Genomic DNA, 23,649 nt, shown 5'->3' on the forward strand with positions numbered 1-23,649 from the left:
TGAAGCAGACGCAGATCTAGGATTTTCTCGAGGGGAGAACTTCAAAAAAAAATTGATCATGATTTTTCTCAGCTCTCACAAATCCATTTAATGACCTTATTGCGACCAAATCTTCAACGCAGGCAACTGGTTTAAAAAAAAACAGCAAAAAGGCGTTTATAGGCGTTTTTTGGAAAATTTTGATTAAAAAGCGCGTTTTTTTTTGGCGCGAGCTCCCCTTTAAAATTAGTATATATTGGAGCCAAAAGCTCCTTTAGAAAATTTTAAGAAAGGTCAGCCAGCCAAAAATTATCTCAAAATAGTACTAAGGGGGACAGTCCCCCCCCCCCCCCCCCAAAAAAAAAAATCCACTTCTGCTTTCAAGAAACTAATATTTTCAAGAAAAAACCAGCGTTTTCAAGAACATGATTTTTTTGTTTGAATAGCCCAATTTGAGAAAACTGCATCAATAGGTTTGTTTTATTGTTCCGCTAGAAATACTTAACATCGCCAACAGACAGTTGAACAAGTGATGAGAGGAATGGACACTTGCGTTTATGTGTGTTATGTCACCACTTAAAGCCAGATGCCCATATTTGAAACGAATGAGAAGCTACAAACGTCTAGTATAGGGTTTAATTTTCGCCCATTAAATACCCATAAAGAGCGCAAGGGTTCATTTTATCTTAAATGCATTGACTTAAAAGGGACCTTGAAAGGGAAAAAACGAGATATGAGCTTATGATCTAATACACTCTCGATCACAAAGGAAGTAGATTATAGAAATCATAAGGCTGCTGTTTAAATAGGAAAACATTTTATTGATAAACACTTTTCTCTTTGGTAACTAAAATTTAATCAGACCGAAAAAAAGAACTATCATCTTTATCATTATGATTTAACAAACTGCAAAATATCTTTAACTTTATTAGAACAATGACTCGATTTCAACCCAGAAACCCATACTACCTAAATTGAAACTTTTCTTCTCATAACGCTGAGTGAAAACAAGCTAAGGATCAAATATTCTAATTTAAAAATAGGACCATGCTTTGTTAAATTTTGCACAAAGACTTACAAATCATATTTAATTCAGATTCGACTCGATTCATTGAGACTCAAAGCGTCAAAACCAAATTCAGTTTCTAAATCACATGTGACTGAATGAAAGAGGGAAAGAAAATAAGTAAATAGATTTACTGCACGAATACGAACGAAAGTTCCGACAACCTACAGTGAAGTCAATAGGGTCAAATTATCGGTCGAAAAAGGTTAAAAGTGATACAAAATCAGGCTGACCGATTTAACCAGGTCAAGACCAATTTACTATTGCATTAAATTAAAACTATTTACAAATTATTTCGAGGATAGTGATGGTTCGTGTCTCCCTCATCAGCAAAGGAATAAAAAACATTGCCAACAGGCAGTTGGAAAAGAGTCAAGAAACGCAATTAAACAAAATTTAATACTGACTTGTTTTTTTGAAAAATTCCGACTTTCGAATTTCAAAGAAAAATTAGATTAATTTAAAGCTCTTTGAATTTCTATAACAATTAATGATTGGCAGTTTTTTGATGAAATTAACTCAATTTGATAAAACTGGAGCGATAGATAAAATTTCTATTTCGCTGGGAAATTTGATAAATTAATTCAGTTTTCGAAATAAGAAGTCGATCATGTTTTTCGTGACCTTCACTATTTTGCTGTTAGATAGTGGAGTTCGCTTTCCTTTTAAAACTGATTTTGAAAAGAAATTCAGACCGCGAAAAATAAATTTGAGCTTGATAAAACACAAAAAAACCATCACGACCTGTATAAGAGTCTGAACTACGTTCATCGACTCTTAATAGACTTGAAGTGAGAGGTGATTATAGCATTTGAAGGATGAATAAAATGACGTACTTTAATTCTTAGAAAACTAGATGACGATATAACTTTAATAGTACTTCACAAGTTGAGTCTGGGAAAACTGTTTAGAATCTCATCAAACCATTTTCAGCCTAAAAGCAAAATTCACAGAAGATGATTTTTTCTGATAATTGCAGAGCTGCCAAAGTGTATTGAAATTCTTAATAAAACCTAGTCTATGTTTGTCAGTGATGACTAAACGCTATCCTTAACTTGATTTCCTTGATTTTTGTCAACTCCGTTTCCCAGTCCAAGCTTGTTGTCTACTCTAATAAAATTAAGTAAAGTTTTGCACCAAATGATTAATTCTAAAAAGCTTCCTGATCACAGATAGAAAACTATTTACAATTTATTAATAGTTTTTTAAATTAACAGAGTTTCAAGGTAGGTACCACACTACACTGCAAGCAGAATAGGTTAAGTAGAATTTGCAGCAAATATAACCCAAATTACTAAATTAATTTTAATGTAGGGGTCTTTTCGGTTACATCACCAAGATAGCATGAATACCTTCAATTCTTGGCAATAAAGCAACCTGATTGGCTGAAAGAAATGATCGAGATCGAAAAGTCATCACAAAATTGTATTCAGAAAACTACAGTCTAATTTAAAAAGTATAAAAACCAAAAAGACCTGATTAGTGCCATTTTTGGAGTTCAAATCATGTCAGAAGAACGTCAGCTTCTGATTTAATGGCCATAAAACCATTAATCAACAAGCAGATTAAATCAATTTTATGTTATCATATATGTAACAGAATTTAAGATGACATATTACTAGGGTTTATAGCCAAGCAGAGTTCTTTGTCATGTTTCATACTTTTTTGCGGGGGGGGGGATATTGAAATTAATTTCAAATGGCCCAATCGGATACGTATACAGTTTTTCAGCTGAGTGCCTTTATGATTCAACTGCGAGTTAATGAGCGTGTAATTTTAATTTAACTATTTGCACCACTTTTCATATAATTTCTCAATTATAAATACTTGATGATTTGTTTGCTTGTGAACCAATACTATCCATCTGATTTTTCTTCTTGTTCACCACTTTGAAAGCATGAAGACATTTTTGATTTTCCGGTTCAGTTGGATGTTGATGTCAACACATGGGGATTGAAGGATGAAGTAATTAGAAGAGGTCGCAGAAATGAGGGGTCAAAGGTTACCACCAAGGCCAGGGGTCAAGACAGAGTTGTTGCAGTAGAGAAGTGTCTATGAAGTGTTAGTAGGACTCGTCGAAGTACTTAATCGTATAGGCATCAGGGATCTTGTCTAAAATCACAAACACTCAAACATCAACCTCCCAAAATATCTTCAACACCACTTTAAGAGCATGCTTTATGCAACAAATTGCCCATCCAAATGATTAATTTCTTGTTTTTTAAGCAAAAATAAGAGAACATCTCAAAGGTTAACTTCAAATTTTTTTAAAGTAAATTATAAGACGGCTTGAGGCTAGAAAACAACTCTTTCTTTTTTACTGGTAGAAACTCATCGACACTTTAATCATGTTCAAAGAAACGTTTCAAATTTGCAAAAAGGATAAAATTAATCCATATCTTTGCTCCGTTTTTTCAATCAATATTTTATCTTCACTTTTTTTGAAAGACGCCTTTTAAGGCATTTAATCTCCTGTAAGAACTAAATCCTCAAAAATCGTTTGATTTCAAGAAAAACAAGAGAGCTCCAAAAACAAAGATAAAAAAGATGATACAACAAAGCACTTCAACACGCACACAGCAAGGGGCGGATTTGGGTGACTTGTCCCCCCTTTACCCTAAATGTCTCCAATTTTAATAAATTACATTTTTTTCTTAAAATTTGAACCCCCCGCCCTCCGATTACTCTCTCGATCCGCCCCTGTACAAACGTAACATCAAACATGAGATGAACAGTGAAATGATCAGTGCTTGTGCGTTTATAACAATCTTGTCCCAAAAAACGTCGATAAAGTCCGGTTAAAGCATTTTTATAAATTAGTTAAGATAGCTTTACAAAAAAGATGTATAACTATATATATTTGATCAAGCAACAGTTTTTGTTCTAGTATACTATCAAAGGAGTGCGGTCTGTATTTAGACAACCGCGTATTCATGCTCGTCAGTAAGCAGACAAATACTGTATTAACCAATCAGAATCGAGATGAGAAAGCAAACTTCAGAAATAAAAAATTATTAATTACTTCCTTGTCTCGATTCTGATTGGTTAATACAGCATTGGTCTGCTTACCGACGAGTTGGAACACGCAGTTGTCTAAATACTGCTACGTAACCACTATCAAACGCGGTCAACTAGAATTCGTTAAACTAAAACCAGTCGGATCTAAGCTGCAAGTTGACCGAACGATTGAACTATCATTTTTGCACTTTCAGTCATACTAATCTCAATCTGCGCTCTTTCCAATATCTCATTTATCATCGAGCAAGAAGGCTTTATAATATTCAGCTTCTATAATTAATTTTCCATGAGTGTAGTTTTGTTCATGAATGATCTTTGTACTTGTGACTTGACGTTTTACTTGAGGTGATTTGATGTGACAAATAAGCCAGCTACCATATAAACAAGCCGAAAATACAGAGAAGTTATTTCATAATCAAGATAACAAACCAAATTCGACAAAAAAGAATGTTTCAGCACAAGAGTCAAAACTTTCGATAGGTTTATATACTATGCTCATTTTCAGATCGTTTATACATTGGCTAGTTCATCCGATTTCACATTGGCGGTCGGTGTTTATCAGCGGCGTGCACAATTTTTATCTATAACTTTTAAATGGCCGGCTGGGTTTCTGAACCTTTTCCGCTGAACACTTCATAACAATTTTAGCACATCAAATTTGTTTTTGAACCGCTAAAATAACCTTTTTATGGATTTTCAACAAAATGTGCTCTCACCCCCCCCCCCTTCCCCCCACCTCTCTGAGAAAAGTCCACCAGATCCACACTTCGCCCACGCAACTTTTTTACAGCCCACGCCACTGCAAATTATAAGTGATTTCAAATAAAATACAAACCACTTGCAAATACCACAGCGCATTCAATATCCCAGTTTTAGAGAAAACTTCACTGAGATATTTGGCTGAAATTAAACAAATTCAACTCCCTAGTTCTGTCATTGCAAACAGGCTCTAGAATATTTCTTAATTGTCAAATATTCCAAACAGAAAATCAGTAAACTCCAAATCAAACAACAATTCCGTATGGTATCATATACACATCTTTCTATTTTGTAATAATTTTTGTGTTAACCTTCAGCTTAGTTCGACTTGAAAAAGTTATCAGTTGAAAAAATTGATGTCTAGGGCATCGCCTTTCGCAATTGGTTCACTGCCCCAAACTGCTAATGCGTCCTAACCCCGCAAACAAAAGACGTCTACTTGATTCCTAGGAACTCGATTCTATCTAGAGGAACTCTATCTAATTCGTCCTCGGGCTCTCGAGGGAGAGAGAGAGATAGAACTACAGAATGTAATTAGAGCTCAATCAAATGGGAGTGTGAACAAACTCGATCAAGTGACAGACAGCAGCAGCAGCAGCAGTCAATCTCTTTTCAGGAGTGGCCCCAAGGAAAGAAAGAAGGAAGGGGACTTGTGCTTTTCTGTTTTAACTCATTTACAGGAGACAATGAACAAATTGGTTATCAGTGCCTCCTTCTTCTCAGAGAGCACCAAACTTCCTGATTTGTTTGAAAAAATTTTGAAGTCAATCAATAAAAACCCTTCCAGTTGGAACAGTGTTAATGAACCCTGGAAAACAAAATATTGCCAACAGACAGTTCAAAAAAAGAGTCAGTGAACGCAATTAAACAGAAAAAACTGACCTGTTTTGACAAAACATTGCAACTTTCGAATTTCAAAGAAAAAATAAATGCCCTAACAGCTCTTTGAATTTCAAGAACAATTGATGGTTGACACTTTTTCAAAAAAATTAACCCAGTTTGAGAAAACTGGATCAATAGGTAACTTTTCATTTTGCTGAAAACTAGAGGTCGATCACGTTTTTCATGACTTTTTAACTTTCTCAGTTCGATAGGGGAGCTTGTCTTCATTTTATCAAAGAAAACAAATTGAACTTGAAAAGAAAACAAAAGTCAACCCGCGAAAAAGTAAACTAAAATCATTGCGACCTATATAAGAGTCTAAAATACGTTCATCGACTCATAAAAACAAACTTTTTGAAATCAAAGATTCAATTAAGAATTGATAACTTACAAAATTTATATAATATTAGATCACCCAACACCCAAAATCTTTTTGAATTTCAAGAATCATATGAAATCGCTTATTTTAATAAAAACGAAGTCAATTTGAGAAACAATCATCAATACGGGTTTTTTCCACGGATCACTCTTAAAACTAAACACCTGAACTGACTTTCTGTACAATTTTCTGAATAATTTCTAAAATTGTCAATTGAGAGTAAAATTTCAAATCAAACTGAAACTTGAAAAATAAAAAAAAGGTTATTTTTCTTTTCACCAAAGAACCTGAAAAATAAATCCACTTTCGAAACTTCATTTCATTCGCATTTTTTCGCGTCTTTTGCATTTTTAATATTGAAAAGTATATTCTTTTAGCAAAACTTGAATTGCACTTGTATAGTGATCAAAAATCACAAAAGATGAAATTTGAATCCATTTTCTCAATTTAAAGTCAATCATATTTTTTGCGCTATTTGCACTTTTGATATTCAAAAACAAATCGTTTCCTTTCAGCAAACGAATTTGAATTGAACTGAAATAGAGACAATACGTCATATCGCAAAAAAAATCAAATTTCCATCCACTTTCAAAGGTGAAAAACATTTGCGCTAATTGCACTTTGAATATTGAAAAGCATAGTTCGCCCTCCTTTTGACAAACGAAATGGAATTGAAATTTTATAGAGATCAAAATCAAATCATAAAAACTCACTTTGAAATTCAATTATAAAACTTAGTCATTCAAGTTTTTTTCGCACCATTTGCACTTTCGATATTGGAGAGCACTATTTTGAATTATGCTGAAATAGAGATCAAAACTCAAACCGCGAAAAATCAGTTACAAAACTAGACGCCATTAACATTTTTTGCGCCATTTGCACTAGTTTGCACAATATTGAAGAACGTAGTTAGCCTTCCTTTTAGCAAATGAATTTGAATTCTACTTGAATAGAGATCAAAAATGACAAAAGATCAAATTTAAATCCATTTTCTCAACATAAAATGAATCATCTTTTTCAGGTGATTTGCACTTTTGGTATTTGAGAGCGTAAATTGTCTTCCTCTCAAGAAACGAATTTCAATTGAACTATTATCGATATCAAACGATATCAATTCAATTATATCAGTAAGAAACCGCAAATATCAAACTTGGGCGTGAACAAATTGAATACAAAAATCCTAAAAATACACAAGACTTAAATAAGTGTCTTGACCTTGTTCATTGACACTTGGTAAATTGAAAAACGCAGATCACCCAATGTTTTTTTGGGATACAAAAATTTGAGTTAGGGGGCGTAAAGATGGCATTTTTCTGCGGTAAGAATAGAACAGTTTTTCATGCTGTTTTTATTTTGATCCCATCCCACATTTGAGCTCCGTGTTGAAAATGAGGGTTTAGATACTCTTTGCAAAAGTCAAAACATGAAAACAAATAAACAAGCGGGACCAAAAAAGACTGACTTTCGATGACAAAAAATGAAAACGATCACGTGTCCTAATTTTGTGACAAATCACACCCGTAAATCACACAACACACCACTGGACAAACACCTGACAGAACATAAAACATGGGTTGATCACTCACAGATGATGATAAATTTTACACTCATTTAGTACGATAACGTCAACTGGGCGATCAGAGGAAACCAATAAACCCTAGTCAAAATGACGCGCTCGAAAAATCGTTGTTCAAAATGTGGTAAAATAGATTTTAAGTTCTTTCTTGACAACATAATTAACTTGAAAATTTTTCGATGAGCGTAGAAAAATGGGTCTTTTCTCGACTGTCCAATTAAGCTGGTTTAACTCTCAACAATCTTGATGCTCATCAACTTCTGCAGTCATATCTATGTTGATTTTAACATAAACGTGGTAAAATTATTATCTAAAATATTTGATATGCGTGAATTACTAATGATTTTGACTAGCCAGACCAAGTGGGCAATTAAGATTCTGAAATCTTGGCATATTCATCGACCAAGCTCGACATCAATAAACGTGTCCTCTTCTTCTCGTCTTGATAATCATTAATTTTAAAAATCCTTTAGTTTCGTAGCAAACTACATAAACCCACCCTTGCCCTTAGAATAGCACGAGCCAAACAATCCCCCTCACTTGCCTGCATACAAAAAAGCGGCACGAACAGATCATATTATATAGTTTTTATTCTAATTTTTATGCACCAAGGATTGATTAAATTGTCCTAGAATGAATGCTTCGATGGCAAAACTAATCAATTATTTATTCTAACGAATTTTGGGTCCGTTAATTATACAAATCTTCCTCAATTGGAGTTTTCGAAAACCATTGCAGTCAAAAATTAGCTTATGATGATGCAGAAATGTTAGCTGCTGGTGTAAAATTGTTCATCTAACTCCAGGCTGTCGCATTAATAATTAAACTAATCAATTTGCTTTTAATTTTAGGCAACTTCATAAGTAAATCCAGTGTCGTCGATAATTCAGCGTATCCAATGGTGGCTGTATGTGCACTTAGCATACCGAATTTAAAGCAGAAAACGCATTCAAAAATTTTCATCAGAAATTATTCTTGGGAACCACAGGAACGCATACGTAATTTTCAACTGAGCCTTTGGCTGAAATCATTTTATGGCGCGAACGTTTCAGTTGCAAGTTCATGTATCAAATGTCACTTTGATGAAATGAAATGTAGATAGAATTTTGATTTTTAATTAGTTACAAATAGAATGACGACTTAGCCGAAAAAAGAAAATTTCCAACGCTAAATCAATACATCCCGTTTTTACTGCCAATGAGCAAGTATCTATGTAGCAACTATTTCTCTGACACGCCTACTACAGAAAGTGGTTATTATAACTTGAGTTGATTTCAACAACACAACACATCTTAAAATTATAGGGTCGACGTTCTTGGACGCAATCAATAAAACCCTCAATAAAAAGACAATGAAAAAGACGTAAAAAACCGAGATGAAAAAGACGATATGAAACAAAAAACACCTTCATTCCTTCAGGAAATGAATAAGACTCACTTCGGCTAATTGCCCGGTCTGCTAGAAGTGCCAGCATCAGAAGCAGCAGCTGCAGCAGAACGTTTCCCGCCATACGTTACCTCCATGTGTTTTCTGGCAACTTGCCACTTACTGGACCTCGTGATGAGGTTTCCAGTCATTCCCCCGCCCGAAGTAGAGGCGGAGGAGGAGTTAGCCTGTTTAGTACAGATAGATACTAGTTATTACTAGATGGTAATTAAAAGTCCTAGTTATTACTATTTGCTATTTAAATGTACCAGTTGTTTGTTAATAAATACTAAAAAGAACCTAACCTCATCATCTAACCCATAACGGGTGCACGTTACAGGTAACATTTCATGGAGCCGAATTGCCAAGAAGCCGAAAAACGAATGATACCGTCAATACATAGAAGCTAGCCAAAGTCCCTTTGAATTGTTTAGAAATATAATTCCAAATCGTTTAAATTAACTTGCTGGCGAAACGACCGATGAAGTTCTACCGTACATACTATATAATCAATAAATTATTTCACAATAGGGGAAATTATTTCACAAATCACTAAAAATAAGAAAACACTTTTCTACAGCTAAACCAGTGGGCACATTTGAACACTACTTAAAGAACCAAGTTATTAGTTTGTCGATTTCTTAAGGATATAAAATAACCTTTCTGATGATTCATAGGCTTCAATTTTTGTTAAAAAAAGTGAAGTTGAGGATCCAGATTTGATGTGTTTACCTAACGTTAGCTTATAACTGATATCTAATAATTTATTTAAAGTAACTTGTTTTCTGTTTGTCAGACGGTTGTCATTTTTTCGACAAAGTCAACGCAACAAATTGATGAGTCATAGCCCTTCGCTTGTGTCCTGGTTTAGGAGACACGCTCCGGTCTGGTTCCTAAAAGACTTCTCGAAATCAAACCGTTTTTTAATATTCTCAAACTGTATTTATTCCCTCTAATCTGGTATTTTGTAGAACTAGTTTGAGCTTTCTGACGTAATGTTTTAAAATTACTGTAATATCTGTACTTATACGATTATGGAGAAATAAATTTTCTTTCTTCCTTTCTCAAAGCTAAAGCTGACATTAAATGATCTCTCTGCTTCCGTAATTTTCCAAATTAATGCGCGAAAAAAACTTAGTCGAATCATAATAAATCAAACTCCAAGCTGCCTGTGAAAAACCAACCCTAAGTCAAATATGCTTCGAGCCAACTTAGGGCCTCAATAAAATACTAGCACAAGTACAAGTACCCTTATTCTTATGATCATTTTTAAATGTCTTATAAGCTTAAAAAACCTCCTGTCAATTACATTTAGTGCGAGGAGTGGTGATGATTCCCTAACCCTAAACACAAAGCCTAGAACGAACCGCAACACAAAAGGAGTACAGTTTCAGGTTTGTACCCAAAGCGCTCTTGAACGTTGAACTTACTTGTTGGTCTTGTTCTAATAAAGTAATAGATTCACTGTCAGAAATTAGTTGTGCCTCTAATTTTTGCACTTCTAATTATTTCACTTGATGAAAGTAAAACAATCATCAGCGGTGCGGCAACTAGCACATGTGCCAACCATCTCGCGATAGCTACTTCAGCTGCCTAACGAACACGCTAGATGAAACTTCAATGTTCTTGGTAAACAGCTGATCATCTAAGTTTAAAAAATTGCAAACCCCGTTCCGTCGTTTGGCTCAGAACTTTTCCAACTCTTTTTCCATATTAAGCAACGCCAAAGGCAAACTCAAACTATGTCTTTAGTGTGCTAATTGAGACAAACGTTGATAGAACAGAAAATGACGCCCGAATGAACACCAATGTTTAAGTTGTTCTTCTAGACGACAACGACACATTGTGAAGTTCTTTGCATTCTTACATTATTTCAACGAAACAACAAATCCGAAGAACTAAAAAAGGCCAAGTCAAAACATCCAACAATTTCGGCTTGTGTTAGATATAATAGTAACGTTCGGATTTTGGGTCATTCTCAGTATAGCCCCCCGTAACTTTTAGCCCCCCTCCCAATAATAGAAATATCAGTGTATGGGATTATATATTTTTTTTCTTGGGATGGGGGCAATAATGGGAAATAACCAGGTAATCTTGGCAATCCTGGTTTTCAATTTCTTTTTATTGCCTTTTTGATCCGTGCTGATACTTAGCAACTCTTTGAAACTTTCTCAGGTTGAAAAAATACTCAAGATATTTTCAAACTCCTGAACTATTGCATGTTTTGACAGTTGGTCCTCAAAAATAAAGTAAACTTTTGAAAAGAACTAAATTCTGCAATCGAGGGATGCAAGAGCAGAGTTAATAGTAAGAGTACGAAAACAAAAGTACAATCTATACAACTTCAAAACAATTCAGCCTTACTCGTTGTCTCATTTCTGTAACCAGACAAAACCAAAATTGTTCATTTGTCAAACAGTTCTACATTTTTGATGCAGTTATTTGTTCATAATAAATCATTCTTTCAACTCATTAGCATGAACTTGAATTACCTTTCGCTTGGCGGCTATTAGCTCTCTGTATTGCTCTGATTTGATGAACCTCGGGTAGCTGTCACTTCGCATTAGTTTATAGATATGGTCCTGAAACAAAATCAAACATAATTACTCAAACAAAGAATGCATTAATGCATAAATAAATTGAGGGTAGTCCTAGTTCAGAAAAGCATTTATTAAAACATAGCCTACTTTGAAAACATCATGTTTAAGGTTCATTTTCGAACTTTTTCAGAAAACTAACCTAATTAGAGAAAACTAAGACAAACGTTTTTTTTTTCAGCTGGAAAATGTTTTTTTTTGCGCCGTTTCCAATTTCTTAATTGAGGTGAGCGTCACACGCCTTCTTTTAAGCAAATGAATTTGAACTGAACTTGGACAGAATCAAAAGCCAATCCGCGAATAATCAAAGAGCCATATGTTTTATTGAAGGTCAATATTCATCGATCAGGGCGATATACATTTAAGGGTAATATCCTTATGTTTTCCACTATTATGCGTTTCTTCTAGCGGTTTGTTCTACTTATTTCAATATACATCAGATAAGTTGTGGTGCCCAGTAGCGAATTTGGGGGGACAGTCTCATCCCCCATCAGGGATTCGACCCCCCGACTACCCAACGGGTTTCCTTTTGGTACTAATTTAAGACCTCCATATTTAGCTGGCTAACCCTAAACCTTTTCTAAAGGCGCCAATATATACTAACTACGAGGGAAAACACGCGCCGGAAGACCCGATTTTTCGGTCAGCATTTTCTAAAAAATAATAACTAAAAACTCCTTTTTGGTCAGTTTTTTTTTTAATTTTGCAAGCGGCGCAGAAAATTTGGACAAAATTGGGTCTTTTTAGTGCTTTGGGAGACCGCAAACTCAATTTGGCCGAGCTTAAAAAAGTCGGACAAAATTGTTCAAAAATTCACAACCCCCTCCTCCCTCGAGAAAATCCTAGATCCGCCCCTGCTTGTGCCATGATGAAAAATTTATCAGAGAAAAACCTTCTATTTCATGCACGAGAAAAACCGATCTTAAGATTTTCATTTCATTTACTGAATATAAGGAAATAAAGCCTCCGTCACCTCACAATCTCATAAAACTTATCAAAAAAAGGATCTTATGGAAGCGACCAACCATGGCCTATGGTCATTTTTGTCACGCAAAATCGAGTTTTATTTTTTATTTTCATAAGTTTAAAGAGTTACTTCTTCAAAAAAATTAGCATTTTTTGAAGAAATTTTTACCATGAAGCATTGTATGTTTACTTGGCTTTCTGGATTTGAAATGTTTTTTAGTTATACGATGACTTAACGTGACTTCACGCTGACTTAGAGGCGAAGTTGTGTGTGTGCTACTCACTCTGGCGTCGTCGAAGGTGTGTCTGCCAGGGTTGGGTCCCTGGGTCTCCTTCCTTGTCTTGTCCATGCACTTGCTGTCTATGTTCACAGGGGACAGGGCACTGTTAGGGTCCAGGAACTCTGCCCAGATGGCCTTCACCTTCTCCACCACTTCCTTCTCACTCACCTTCTTCAACTCATGCACTTGGTTGTAAAAACTAAACACACAACATTAACAACAGTAAAAAAAAAGCCGGTTGCTAAGCACACTATGTTCCCATTACTCGAATTTTATAAATGATTTATTGTTTTTGAGAAACTTTCGAGCTTCAAAACACATCACCTGCAAGCGATTTGAATTTTAAGAACTTTTTTGTGCTGCAAAAACTGGATCAATAGCTAGCAATTTTATTCCGCTGGAAAATCAGTTTATTTTTGTTATATGAGAGCATAATTTGCCTCCTTTTAGCCAATGAATTTCAATTGAAAACAAAAAAGTCGAACCGCGGAAAACCAAAAATTAGCGTGAACCACTAAGATTTTTTTTATGCTTTTCAACGCAAAATTTCTCGGGTCAATTGCGCTTTTTTACCTTATTTTGTCTGTGTGATTTTCTGAAATTAAAAGACAAGCAGCGGTTGCTAACTTGAGGTTTTCTATTGAGTACTCCTTGGCTAGGAACTTGGCAAACTGCTCTTTTCCAGCCGGATCTCGCAGCACTTCGTCTATTGAGAATGCCCATCGCTTCACGCGCCGCGTCGAGTAGTCCTTCGTGTTCTTCTCCAGGTCCCAAAACGTGGTCTCTTCCGAGATCCAGGGGTTAGAGGGTTCAGCCGGGGTCAGCATCGGGTCATACTCTTTGTACTGCTCACATGATTGGATCAAACTGAAACAAAATGTTCTATCTGACAAAATAGAACATTACTGGAACCTAGAACTACCCCACGTGAGTTCTAGATAAATCATCAAAATTATTTCAAATTCAAAATTTTGTCGTTAAAATCAGGGGGCGAATCTAGGACTTTCGGGAGGGGGAGAAGGGCCGGCGGATTTTCAAAAAAAAAAAAATTTAGATCGACCAAATTGATTTTCCCAGAACCCTATTTTGACCAAATTTTTTGGGCACTTGTCGGAAAAATTTATTTAAAAAACGCTTTTTTCGACGCGATATCTCCTTTAAGATAATAGATCGCATGCAACTCATAGTCAATTTATAAGAGATTCTCGACAAGGAAAAAATACTGGGCTGTTTTTACAACGACAGTTCGAATCCCAATTCTAAGCACTTTCACATCATACCACGCTTAACTGCATCGGATGTTTTTCTGTACCTGTTTTGGTACCTTAGCTACCAATTAAACTATTATTTCCATTTTTTCTCTGAAATACATTTCAAGTCAATCTTTCACCATGGTATCTTTTTCTATGGTTTTTGGTACATTTGGCACCAATTAAAACTATTCGTTCCAATTTTTCTCTGAAATACTCTGCGACTCGAAAGCTTATCACTTGTTTTTATCTTTGACTATAGGTTCCGAAACATAAAAAACTGAAGCAAACACCTTCATAAATCTGTTCAGTCAACGTATAATCAATCTAGTTTGAACGCCTTGGAAAAACCACAGCAAGACAAACGTTCAAAAAGGATGTCACGTCTTTGTGGATTCTATTTACTATCTAGCTTCAGTTATGATGTACATTGCATAGCGCTGAGAAGCCTAGAGTTTAACAAAATGAGGAAACGCAGTCTAAACTAAGACACTTTTTCAGTCTCTAAGGCTCAAAGCACAACCACGTGGCTTTAAAATGGTAAATACCTTCTCTTCGTCAACATTCGAACGAACCAAAATCACACCTTCACTATTTTACATAACAGTTCATCAATCTTGAGCGTGCGGTTAGTTTGTACAGATTGTGGTTTCCCTTTTCTAGTCATTCCATTCCGCCGTTTGAATATCAAAAAGTAATCACTTTTGTTTCTAACCACCAAACCATGCATGAATATCTAACAATTAACATCCGTTTCAACAGCAAAAAGCGAAGATGATTTAAAAGCCAAAACATGACATCGATTGGATCAAACAGACAGTTCTGATAGTTTGAAAATTTAGTACAAAATTCATTCTAAGGCCCCAGGCTACGGCAACAGAATCTGATTCTGCTGTCTTTGATTGTTTTATTTTTTTTTCCTTTTGTTTTCCACGCAAAAAAGGTACCACGAATAATCATTGGAATGGTTCGAATGATATATCATGTTGCTGAAGCAACTTTCCCGCACTATGATAAATCATGGAATAAGTCAAAATTGATTCTGAAAGTCACTGCGATTTGTAACATACCAGTGGAAAGTGTGAATTAAACCTTCGTGAAACTTGTTGATAAGAAAGATTATCAATACACGCTTTGGCGAATGCTGAACAGTGATTACTATCATCCATTCGACAGCCGATTAACTTGAGCAAAAAAAATCTTTTTTTTTCACTCTGTTTTTTCCAAACAAAACACCCCCTTTTAATACACCTGATCCCTGATCTTCCCCTGTATTTTTTCCTCAGACTGGCACACCAGATTTTTCCTTTGACCGTGGACAATATACCGTGAAGACGAAACTACACAATCGACTGCACAGTTCACACTATTTGGAAAATAAATTCAACAACAGAAGAAATAGCAAAAGCAAAGAATTGAGAAATAATTTTTGACAAGGAGATCATCAAAAAAAAAAGCAAGAAGAGAAAAAATCTGACAAAATATACATGTCTTCATAAAAGAAAAAATCTTTGCAGTTAACCAATATATGTTTGCTTGTATATTGATTTTGACTTGTAACCCCGAGATGAGCGAACAAAGTTGCGAGTAACTATTCTGAGGAGAGCGACTTTGACAGTAAAACAAACCTTTTTTTAGCCGTTTTCCTCCCAGACTTGCTCTCCCCGTAACCAAGGAAAACAAAGCTTTTTGAGCGCATATCTGAGTAAAAAAGAAACCTGATTGCAAACGACGCGAACGCGACTTTGTTTTTACGTAAACTGGATCTTGCCTCCCATGTCACATTTAAAAACTTTGAAAATTCCCTTTTCCAATGAATAGTTTTTTTTCGGCATTTACTCATTTCTTAAAAAACTGTATTTCGAGTTAACCTGTTTGCATTTTTCTGTATGATCTAAATAAACACCTAAGGAACAATTAACTTTGAATTTAAAAAAAATGATTCGGGGCGAGTGGTTCCTTATTGTCTGTGATAACGGCAACGTTTGTCAGAGGTCTTGAGTTTAACATTGTTTCTGTTTCCGTAAGAATGGTATTGAATAGATCCAGCGTAAGCTTTTTAGAGCCACGAATGATTGAAATTATGCGTTTGGCGATCTGGATTAATCGCTCCCAGGCCCCACCAAAATTAGGACCAAAAGGCGGCTTGAGTTTCTATTCAATTTCTTTGACTGCTCGCTTGGTTTCAATTCTTTCTTATCTAGTTGTTTGAGGCATTTCTTGAGCTCATTACTAGCTCCTACAAAAGTCTTCCCATTGTCACTGTAAATTTTTTTAGGGCTACCTCTTCTGGCTGTAAAACGGGCAAGTGCGCTAGCAAGGTTGCGCCTATTAAACAACTGAGTGTACCAAAACTTGAACTAGAAGCTGCAACAGTTGGAGCACGCTTTTGTCATTTGCGACCAAAGAACTTCATATCAACAGAACAGCTGTTTTACATGTCGAACAGACAGTCAAGTGATACTCGATTGGATAAAATCGTCGAAACAGCAAAAAACATTTGTGGTAAATCGACTAACTGAAATCTCAACAATGGATCATCAATTACAATGGCATCACCTTCCAACTACTCTGAATCCTGCAGATCACGGTACTCGAGGTCTTGAACCCAGGGAAATTAATGAGAAATGGCTTACACCTCCAGTCTTCTCGAAACAACCTAAGCATCTGTGGCAGGATAAAACTTCGCTTGCAACAACTGCGGTTGCTGCGAGTTTTCAAAGACAGACCAAGCAAAAAAAATTGTCTCTGAATGAGCCAATTTTTGACAATAAACGATTTTCTATATAAAACAAGCTGATTTTAACTCTTACTACAGTCATGAGTTTCATTTCCAAAATACAACTTCGGATTCTCAAAAGAAAAACCAATCAAAACCCATTGTTCAGTGACGAAAATGCACGATCTTTATGCAACACAGCGGATACTGAAAAAGACAAGCTTTACGCAATTAAAATTTGTCAGACTCAGTCGTCTTCCAATACTATCAAAAGTTTAGAAAAAAAAACAAACAAAATTGACAAAAAGGACAAATTGATTCAATTGAATCGCTGTTTGGACAAAAAGACTGTTCTAAGTGCTCGAAGTCGTCTTGAGTTTGCACCTTGTATGAAAGAAGATGCAAGATTTCCGATAATATTGAACGCTAAAAAATGCAATAAAGAAGTTGTACATTGAACACGCACATCAAATTTGTGTACATCAAGGATCAGAGTTTGTCATATACTTCATACAGCAACGCTACTACATTATTGGTGTACGACTGGCTCTACGCAGTGTACGTTTTAAATGTTTTATATGCAAACGGTTCAAGATTTCCACAGAAAAAAAACTCACTAACCTTTCATCAGCACAGGAATAGATTTCTTCCGACCAATCTTCATTAAAAACAGAAAGAAAACAGAAATACTACGCTATCATCTTCAACTGCCTGATAACTAGAGCAGCTCATTTGGAGTCTTGCCCATATTTGAACACTGATACCTTTCTTAACGCACTTGCCCGCATTACAGCCAGCAGAGGTAGTCCTAAAACAATTTACATTGACAATGGGAAGACTTTTGTAGGAGCTAGTAATGAGCTCAAGAGATGCCTCAAACAACTAGATAAGAACAAAATCGAAAACAAGCTAGCAGTCAAAGAAATTGAAAGGAAATTCAACCCGACTTTTGATCCTGATTTTGGTGGGGCCTGGGAGCGACTAATCCAGATCACCAAACGCACAATTTCAATTATTCTTGGCTCTAAAAAGCTTACGCTGTACCTATTCAATACCAATCTTTCGGCAACAGAAACAATGTTAAACTCAAGACCTCTGACAAACGTTGCTGATATCACAGACAATGAGGAACCACTTTACCCGAATCATTTTAAAATTCAACGTCCTTTTATCAATCTGCCACCTAGAACTTTTGACTATCGACAACCACTCCGTTTTGAAGATTGGTCTCAACAACAACTACTACTCAACCACATCTCCGAAGACACAATAAAAAGAATAATTATCGACCCTGTTGAAGCGAACAAAATGGAACTTCACAGAACACCCGCTAAAAAGGGGAGATGTGTGGATTTTGAAAGATCTGACGCCGCGAGGAATAAGACCAAAGGGACGAGTCACAGCAGAACATCCTGGACGAGATGGGACTACTCGAGTCGTGACCGTGAGGACGTTGTACGGGACATTTGAACACCCGGCTAGTGCACTCGCACCCGTTTTTTCGTTCGACTCGGAAAATACTTCGACTTGAGCCCAACTCGTCTCGCGCCCAACTTTCCCGCACTATGATAAATCAAGAAATAAGTCAAAATTGATCCTTAAAGTCACTGCGATTTGTAACATACCAATGGAAAGTCTGAATTAAACCTTGGTAAAACTTGTTGCAAAGAAAGATTATCTTTACATGTCATATTAACACCCTTCCAGCAATAAACCAAACGACATTAAAACACTTTCAAAAACTTGTCCCAGTGTCAAGAAAAACTGGCTCGAAGTCTAACTAGCCTAATTTCGAGTAGGTAGTGTGATCAAGTAACGTTCCTTATGTAAACTGGTCAAACAATTTATTTTAATTTAAAAAAACACGGGTGTTAGAATCTTCATTTAACGCTTTCTTGGCACGAAAAAGTTGTAAATTTGTAATTTTCAAAAAAACCAGAAATTTGTTTTGAAAATTTTTCATTTTGTTTTTTTTAATCAATTTTCAACGTCAAATGCTGTAAGCTAAGCTTAATTCACTCACGCTCTACATTTTTGTATAGTTCTTTCGCCACCAACAGACAAAAAAGAACACTTAACTTGAAAAAAAAGGAGAAAATGTTTGTTTGTAGTGTTTTTATGAACCTGGTTGGAACAATCTTTGCTTTTTGCACCGCAACCGGTTATCCTTGTTAATTTATGCAATTAGCACGACAAATAAAAGTGGGAGAACAAAGTAACCAGTAATCGCAGTGCATTATTTGTCTAAGCTTCCTCTGAATAAAGAATGAGATTCAACTACTTGTGTATTCATTGGAAAGAAAAATTAAGCCAGATTGAGAAACTCTGCTTCACACGAGGTCGGAAAGATAAAGAAACAGGGATTATGACGTAGTAATGCGATGTTTTCTTATTTGATCAAAACACGACCTCTTTAATTTGCAAAATATAAAAACAATTTGGAAACCAAAAATATCCAACAGAAAGTTGGAAAAGCGTCAATGAACTCAAAAAAAAAGCTAAAGACACAAAATCATCTGAGCTCGTAGAATTACAACAGCAGCATCTTCTAATCACTTATTGACGTGGACTGAACAATAACCTCATAATTGACCACATACTTACCAATTCACTTACGATAAGTCAATTTGATTTTTCAATGTGAAAATTGTGCGTAACATGATTTTAATTAAACTAAAGACTCATTTTAGAGTCAGCATGAAAAAATCCACTGAGATCTTGTTTAATCCTACTTTTTTTCATCAAACAATTTTTAACACAGAGGTGCAGAGCTTTGCAACACTTGTAATGCCAAGTTAATTTCCAAGTTCGCCGATGAGGCATTTAGTTTATTCTATACCATAGCCAATAAACCAGACAGTATCAATGCCAACGGAAAGGTGGAAAAGTGTGAATGAACGAAAGGAAACAGAAAAAAACTGACTCATTTTTGACAAAACTTCACCTTTCGAATTTTAAAATTAAAAAAATAGTTTTCAAGCTCGATGAAATTCATGAATAATTTATGATTGGAATTTTTTGAAATTAATTTTATGAACATAAATTTACCCCAATTTGAAAAAAAGGATCAATAGGTAAAGTTTTAATTTCGCGGAGGTTTTATATCTGATAGTTAAATTGCATTTTTTAAAATAGAAGTCCATCGCGTTTTTGAGACCTCTACATTTTTGCTTTTTGCTGTTCGATAGTTGAGTTTGCTTAAAAAAATTTAAGAAAAACAAAATTCAAACCGCGAAAAATTAAAATTGAGCTCGAACCTGAAAAAAATCACAAGACATAGAGTACTCACTAGCGTTCATTACTCTTAATACATCAACTCAAATAGAGAAATTTGGATCAATAGGAAAGTTTTTATTCCGCTGGGAAGTCTAAAAATTAAACTTCACTTTTAATTAGTCGTTCACGTTTCCTTAGGCGCCAATTTAATGATCGCCTTTGGAGGGTGCAATTTACCTAAGTTTCAGTAGATGATTTTAAATTGAACTCAAAAAGTTCATCTATACCTTAGTGCATTCACGAATGCATTAATATGTATGATTGCACATCAAGCCTTGCGAATGAAACATTAAAAACTATTTGAGGTCAAATTGGATGCCGAACAAAATTTCAATTAAAATTTTTCTAATCAGGGATTTCATACAACTTCGGATAAGATTTTCCGTATACGCTTTACAATGCAGATTTTTCTATGTTAGTCAGTGTTCTAATTTTTTTGAAATTAGAAAATGACGTTCAAAACTTCAAAAAACATGACAAAATCAGAGATTACACAAGGGAACCGAGCCCACATTTTAAACGCCGACAACCAAAAGGCATAGAAATCAATTTTCACGCCCTAAAGAACCAAAAAAGCAAAGCGCATGATTTTGAAAATAAAGCCTTACAAGGTTCCAAATACGCCACTTAAATGCACACGTAAATCATGTAAATAAAAAAAATTCAGAAACTGAACAGCCAGAGCTTCACTCGCAAACTGGACTCCAGGAAACCAAAAAATTGTCGACAAAAAAAACAAACTCAAAAGTACGATCGTTACATAACAATTACTCTAAACCCATATAAAAAAGAGCGACTTAACTGATCTCTAGCGAAAAAGAATGGAAACTAAGCAGAGACGAATTGATGCGAACACCAATAAGTCGAAAAAAATGAAAGACCTTAATACTTACAAAGGGGGAAAAACAACATCCGTTCGGGACTCAAGCCCCAGACCAGTAAAACCTCAAACAGGCGCTTTTTGAATACACTAATTGTTAAGTTACTCAAGAGTAATTGATATTTCAAGATTAAACAAACTCAATTTCTAACAGATTTGTAATGAAAGCTGCATAATGGAAAAAGACTGTTTCCCCGAAGACACTTGCTCTCGCTAATTTATTTATTAAAAAAATCGTCCGGATATTCAATTTGAACATTCTGAACATATTATCTCTTCATCATAATGTCTCAGATTTAGCCGAAAAAGCATGCAAACATAAGAAACAATTTGTATTGTAGGTTCAACAGGGATCAATTTCAGACAACAATAACTTCCTGCAAACATTTGTGACATCCAGACATTTGTGTTCTCACATTCAGAAAACAATAAACGGTCTAGTCCATGTGTTCTCAGTAATAATTTGGTTATGGACGCTTAATTAAACACACTTATTAATTCCAATGAATGAAAATTGAAACAAACTCGGTTGGAACGATTTTTTTTATCTTACTTAAGCTATAGCGGTATAATTTAATATACATAAAACAACTCAATTGAAAACTTAAAAACAGAGCTAAAAGCATAAACCATCCCACAAGTATGAATGAACCCAGACAACTATAGAAAACTACTTTCGAAACATACTGAACAGTAGCCAGAGGCGGATCTAAGATTTTATCGAGTATCTAGGGTGATCGGGAGGAGTCTGGTCGAATTTTGTAGGTCGAACAAATTGATTTTCTTAGCTCTCCCAAATCCCTATAATGAACCGATTTTTCCTAAATTTTAAATTTGCTGTGCCAGCAGGCGAATAATTGAAGATAAAAAACAGGCCAAAGAAGACTTTTTTAGGTACTTTTTTGAAGATTTTGACCAAAAAACAGCGTTTATTTTCGAGGGGCACTCATCTTTTTATATATTGGCACCAAAGGCCGGTCTTAAAATGGTAGGTCTTAAAATGGTACCAAATGGGGGCCCTCTTGGGCGGTTAGAGCATCGAATCCCTGAAGGGAGGGGTGTACCCCCTAAAACCGCTACTGAAAGTAGCTGAATGAAGGAAGATTTCCAGTGCGCCGCAAACCCCGCTATTCAGGTATTCGGCAACCTCACTACCTAATATCTCGTCTTGATACTAGTTTACAGTTTTCCATTTTGGTCGAGTAATCTTTTTTAATAGCGCCAAAAAATAACAAATTTCGTTGACCCGCGTTCTGAAAAAATTTCAGTATTTAAAATACCCGGAATAGAATCTATTTCCGATACCAACAAGTCTGATTGCTGTACAACAGTTATTCAGGCAGAAGAACAGCAATTTTATAACATTCTGACACAAAAATGATTTTGCCCGAGATTTTCAAAACACTGTATAAACACTTACAAATCTGCCACTTTTGACATCTTGACGTGACTTTTATTCAGTCTATGCTTGAGGAGATCCCTCATCTGGTGCAGGTCCTCCGAGGAGCTGGCTGCCAGATCCACACCACTCATCGGAGGGGATCCCGATACCGATGTCTTTTTGCCTGGTGCTCCGCCTCCACTCCCGGTATCCTGAAAAGCAAACAATTTTTCTTCACGTTTTTTCACGCATTTCCCTCTCTCGCTATTGGATTTAATCTCTCCCTAAAATGTCCTTCCTTTTAGCAAATAAAGTTGAATCGAATTTAAATTAAGATCAAACACCAAATCGCAAAAAATTACATTTAAATCCAATTTCGAAACATCATTCGCCTTTTTTTCGCACCATTAATATTTTTGATATTGGAGAGCCTAGTTTACCTTCTTTTGGCAAATGAATTCGAATTGAACTTAAATTAGGATCCAAAATCAAATTGCAAAAAAAATCTGATTTAAATCCAATTTGGAAACTTCAAGTCATTAACGTCTTTTGCACGGTTTCCGCTCACGCAATTGGAGAGGGTAGTTTTGCCCTCCTTTTAACAAATGAATTTGAATTGAACTTGAATGAGATCAAAAACCAAATCGCAAACAAAACAAATTTAAACTAAATTTGCAATTTTGACTTTTGAACCATTTGCACTTTTGATATTGGAGAGTGTAACTTGCTTTCGTTTTAGCAACCGAATTTGAATTGAACTAAAATGAATAACAAAAATCAAATCGCGAAAAAAATTATCAATCCAATTTTGAAAATTGAATTCATTCACGTTTTTTGCGCCATTTGCTCTTTTGACATTGGAGAGAGCGTAGTTTGCTTCCTTTTAACAAATGAATTCGAATTGAACTCAAATTAAGATCAAAAATCAAATAGCGAAAAATCGTATTTAAATCCGACTTCAAACCTTAACGTCTTTCATGTTTTTCGCACCATCTGCGTTTTTGATATTGGAGACCGTAGTTTGCCTTCTTTTGGTAAATCAACTGGAATTGAACTTAAATATATTCAAAAATCATATCGCGAAAAATCTCATTTAAATCCAATTTCGAAACATCAAAGCCAATCACTTCTTTTCGCACCATTTGCCCTTTGGATATTGGGGAGCGTAATTTATATTCCATTTAGCAAATTACCTTGAAGGACATGAACTGAAAT

The 23,649-nt window shown here is 35.3% G+C and overlaps 1 protein-coding gene across 4 annotated transcripts in view; it reads right to left on the reverse strand.

Annotated features, from left to right (window-relative positions):
- Positions 1 to 1,664: 1,664 nt before the first annotated feature.
- Positions 1,665 to 23,649, reverse strand: part of LOC134852133 (regulator of G-protein signaling 7-like) — a 47,648-nt gene continuing 25,663 nt past the window's right edge. The window contains exons 11-16 of one of the 4 annotated variants that reach the window (XM_063868425.1): positions 22,474 to 22,646; positions 13,556 to 13,795; positions 12,932 to 13,127; positions 11,577 to 11,666; positions 9,097 to 9,272; positions 1,665 to 3,157 (exon numbers count right to left, since the gene is read on the reverse strand). In XM_063868425.1, coding sequence (XP_063724495.1) covers positions 9,102 to 9,272; positions 11,577 to 11,666; positions 12,932 to 13,127; positions 13,556 to 13,795; positions 22,474 to 22,646 — 870 coding nt within the window. In that variant the 3' untranslated portion in view covers positions 1,665 to 3,157; positions 9,097 to 9,101. Of the gene's footprint in view, positions 3,158 to 9,096; positions 9,273 to 11,287; positions 11,463 to 11,576; positions 11,667 to 12,931; positions 13,128 to 13,555; positions 13,796 to 22,473; positions 22,647 to 23,649 lie in introns of those variants that run through there. The other 3 variants (XM_063868426.1, XM_063868427.1, XM_063868428.1) reach the window with 3 other exon arrangements.

The sequence above is a fragment of the Symsagittifera roscoffensis genome, chromosome 7, assembly GCF_963678635.1.
Source record: "Symsagittifera roscoffensis chromosome 7, txSymRosc1.1, whole genome shotgun sequence".
In the NCBI taxonomy this organism is placed as follows: domain Eukaryota; kingdom Metazoa; phylum Xenacoelomorpha; order Acoela; family Convolutidae; genus Symsagittifera; species Symsagittifera roscoffensis.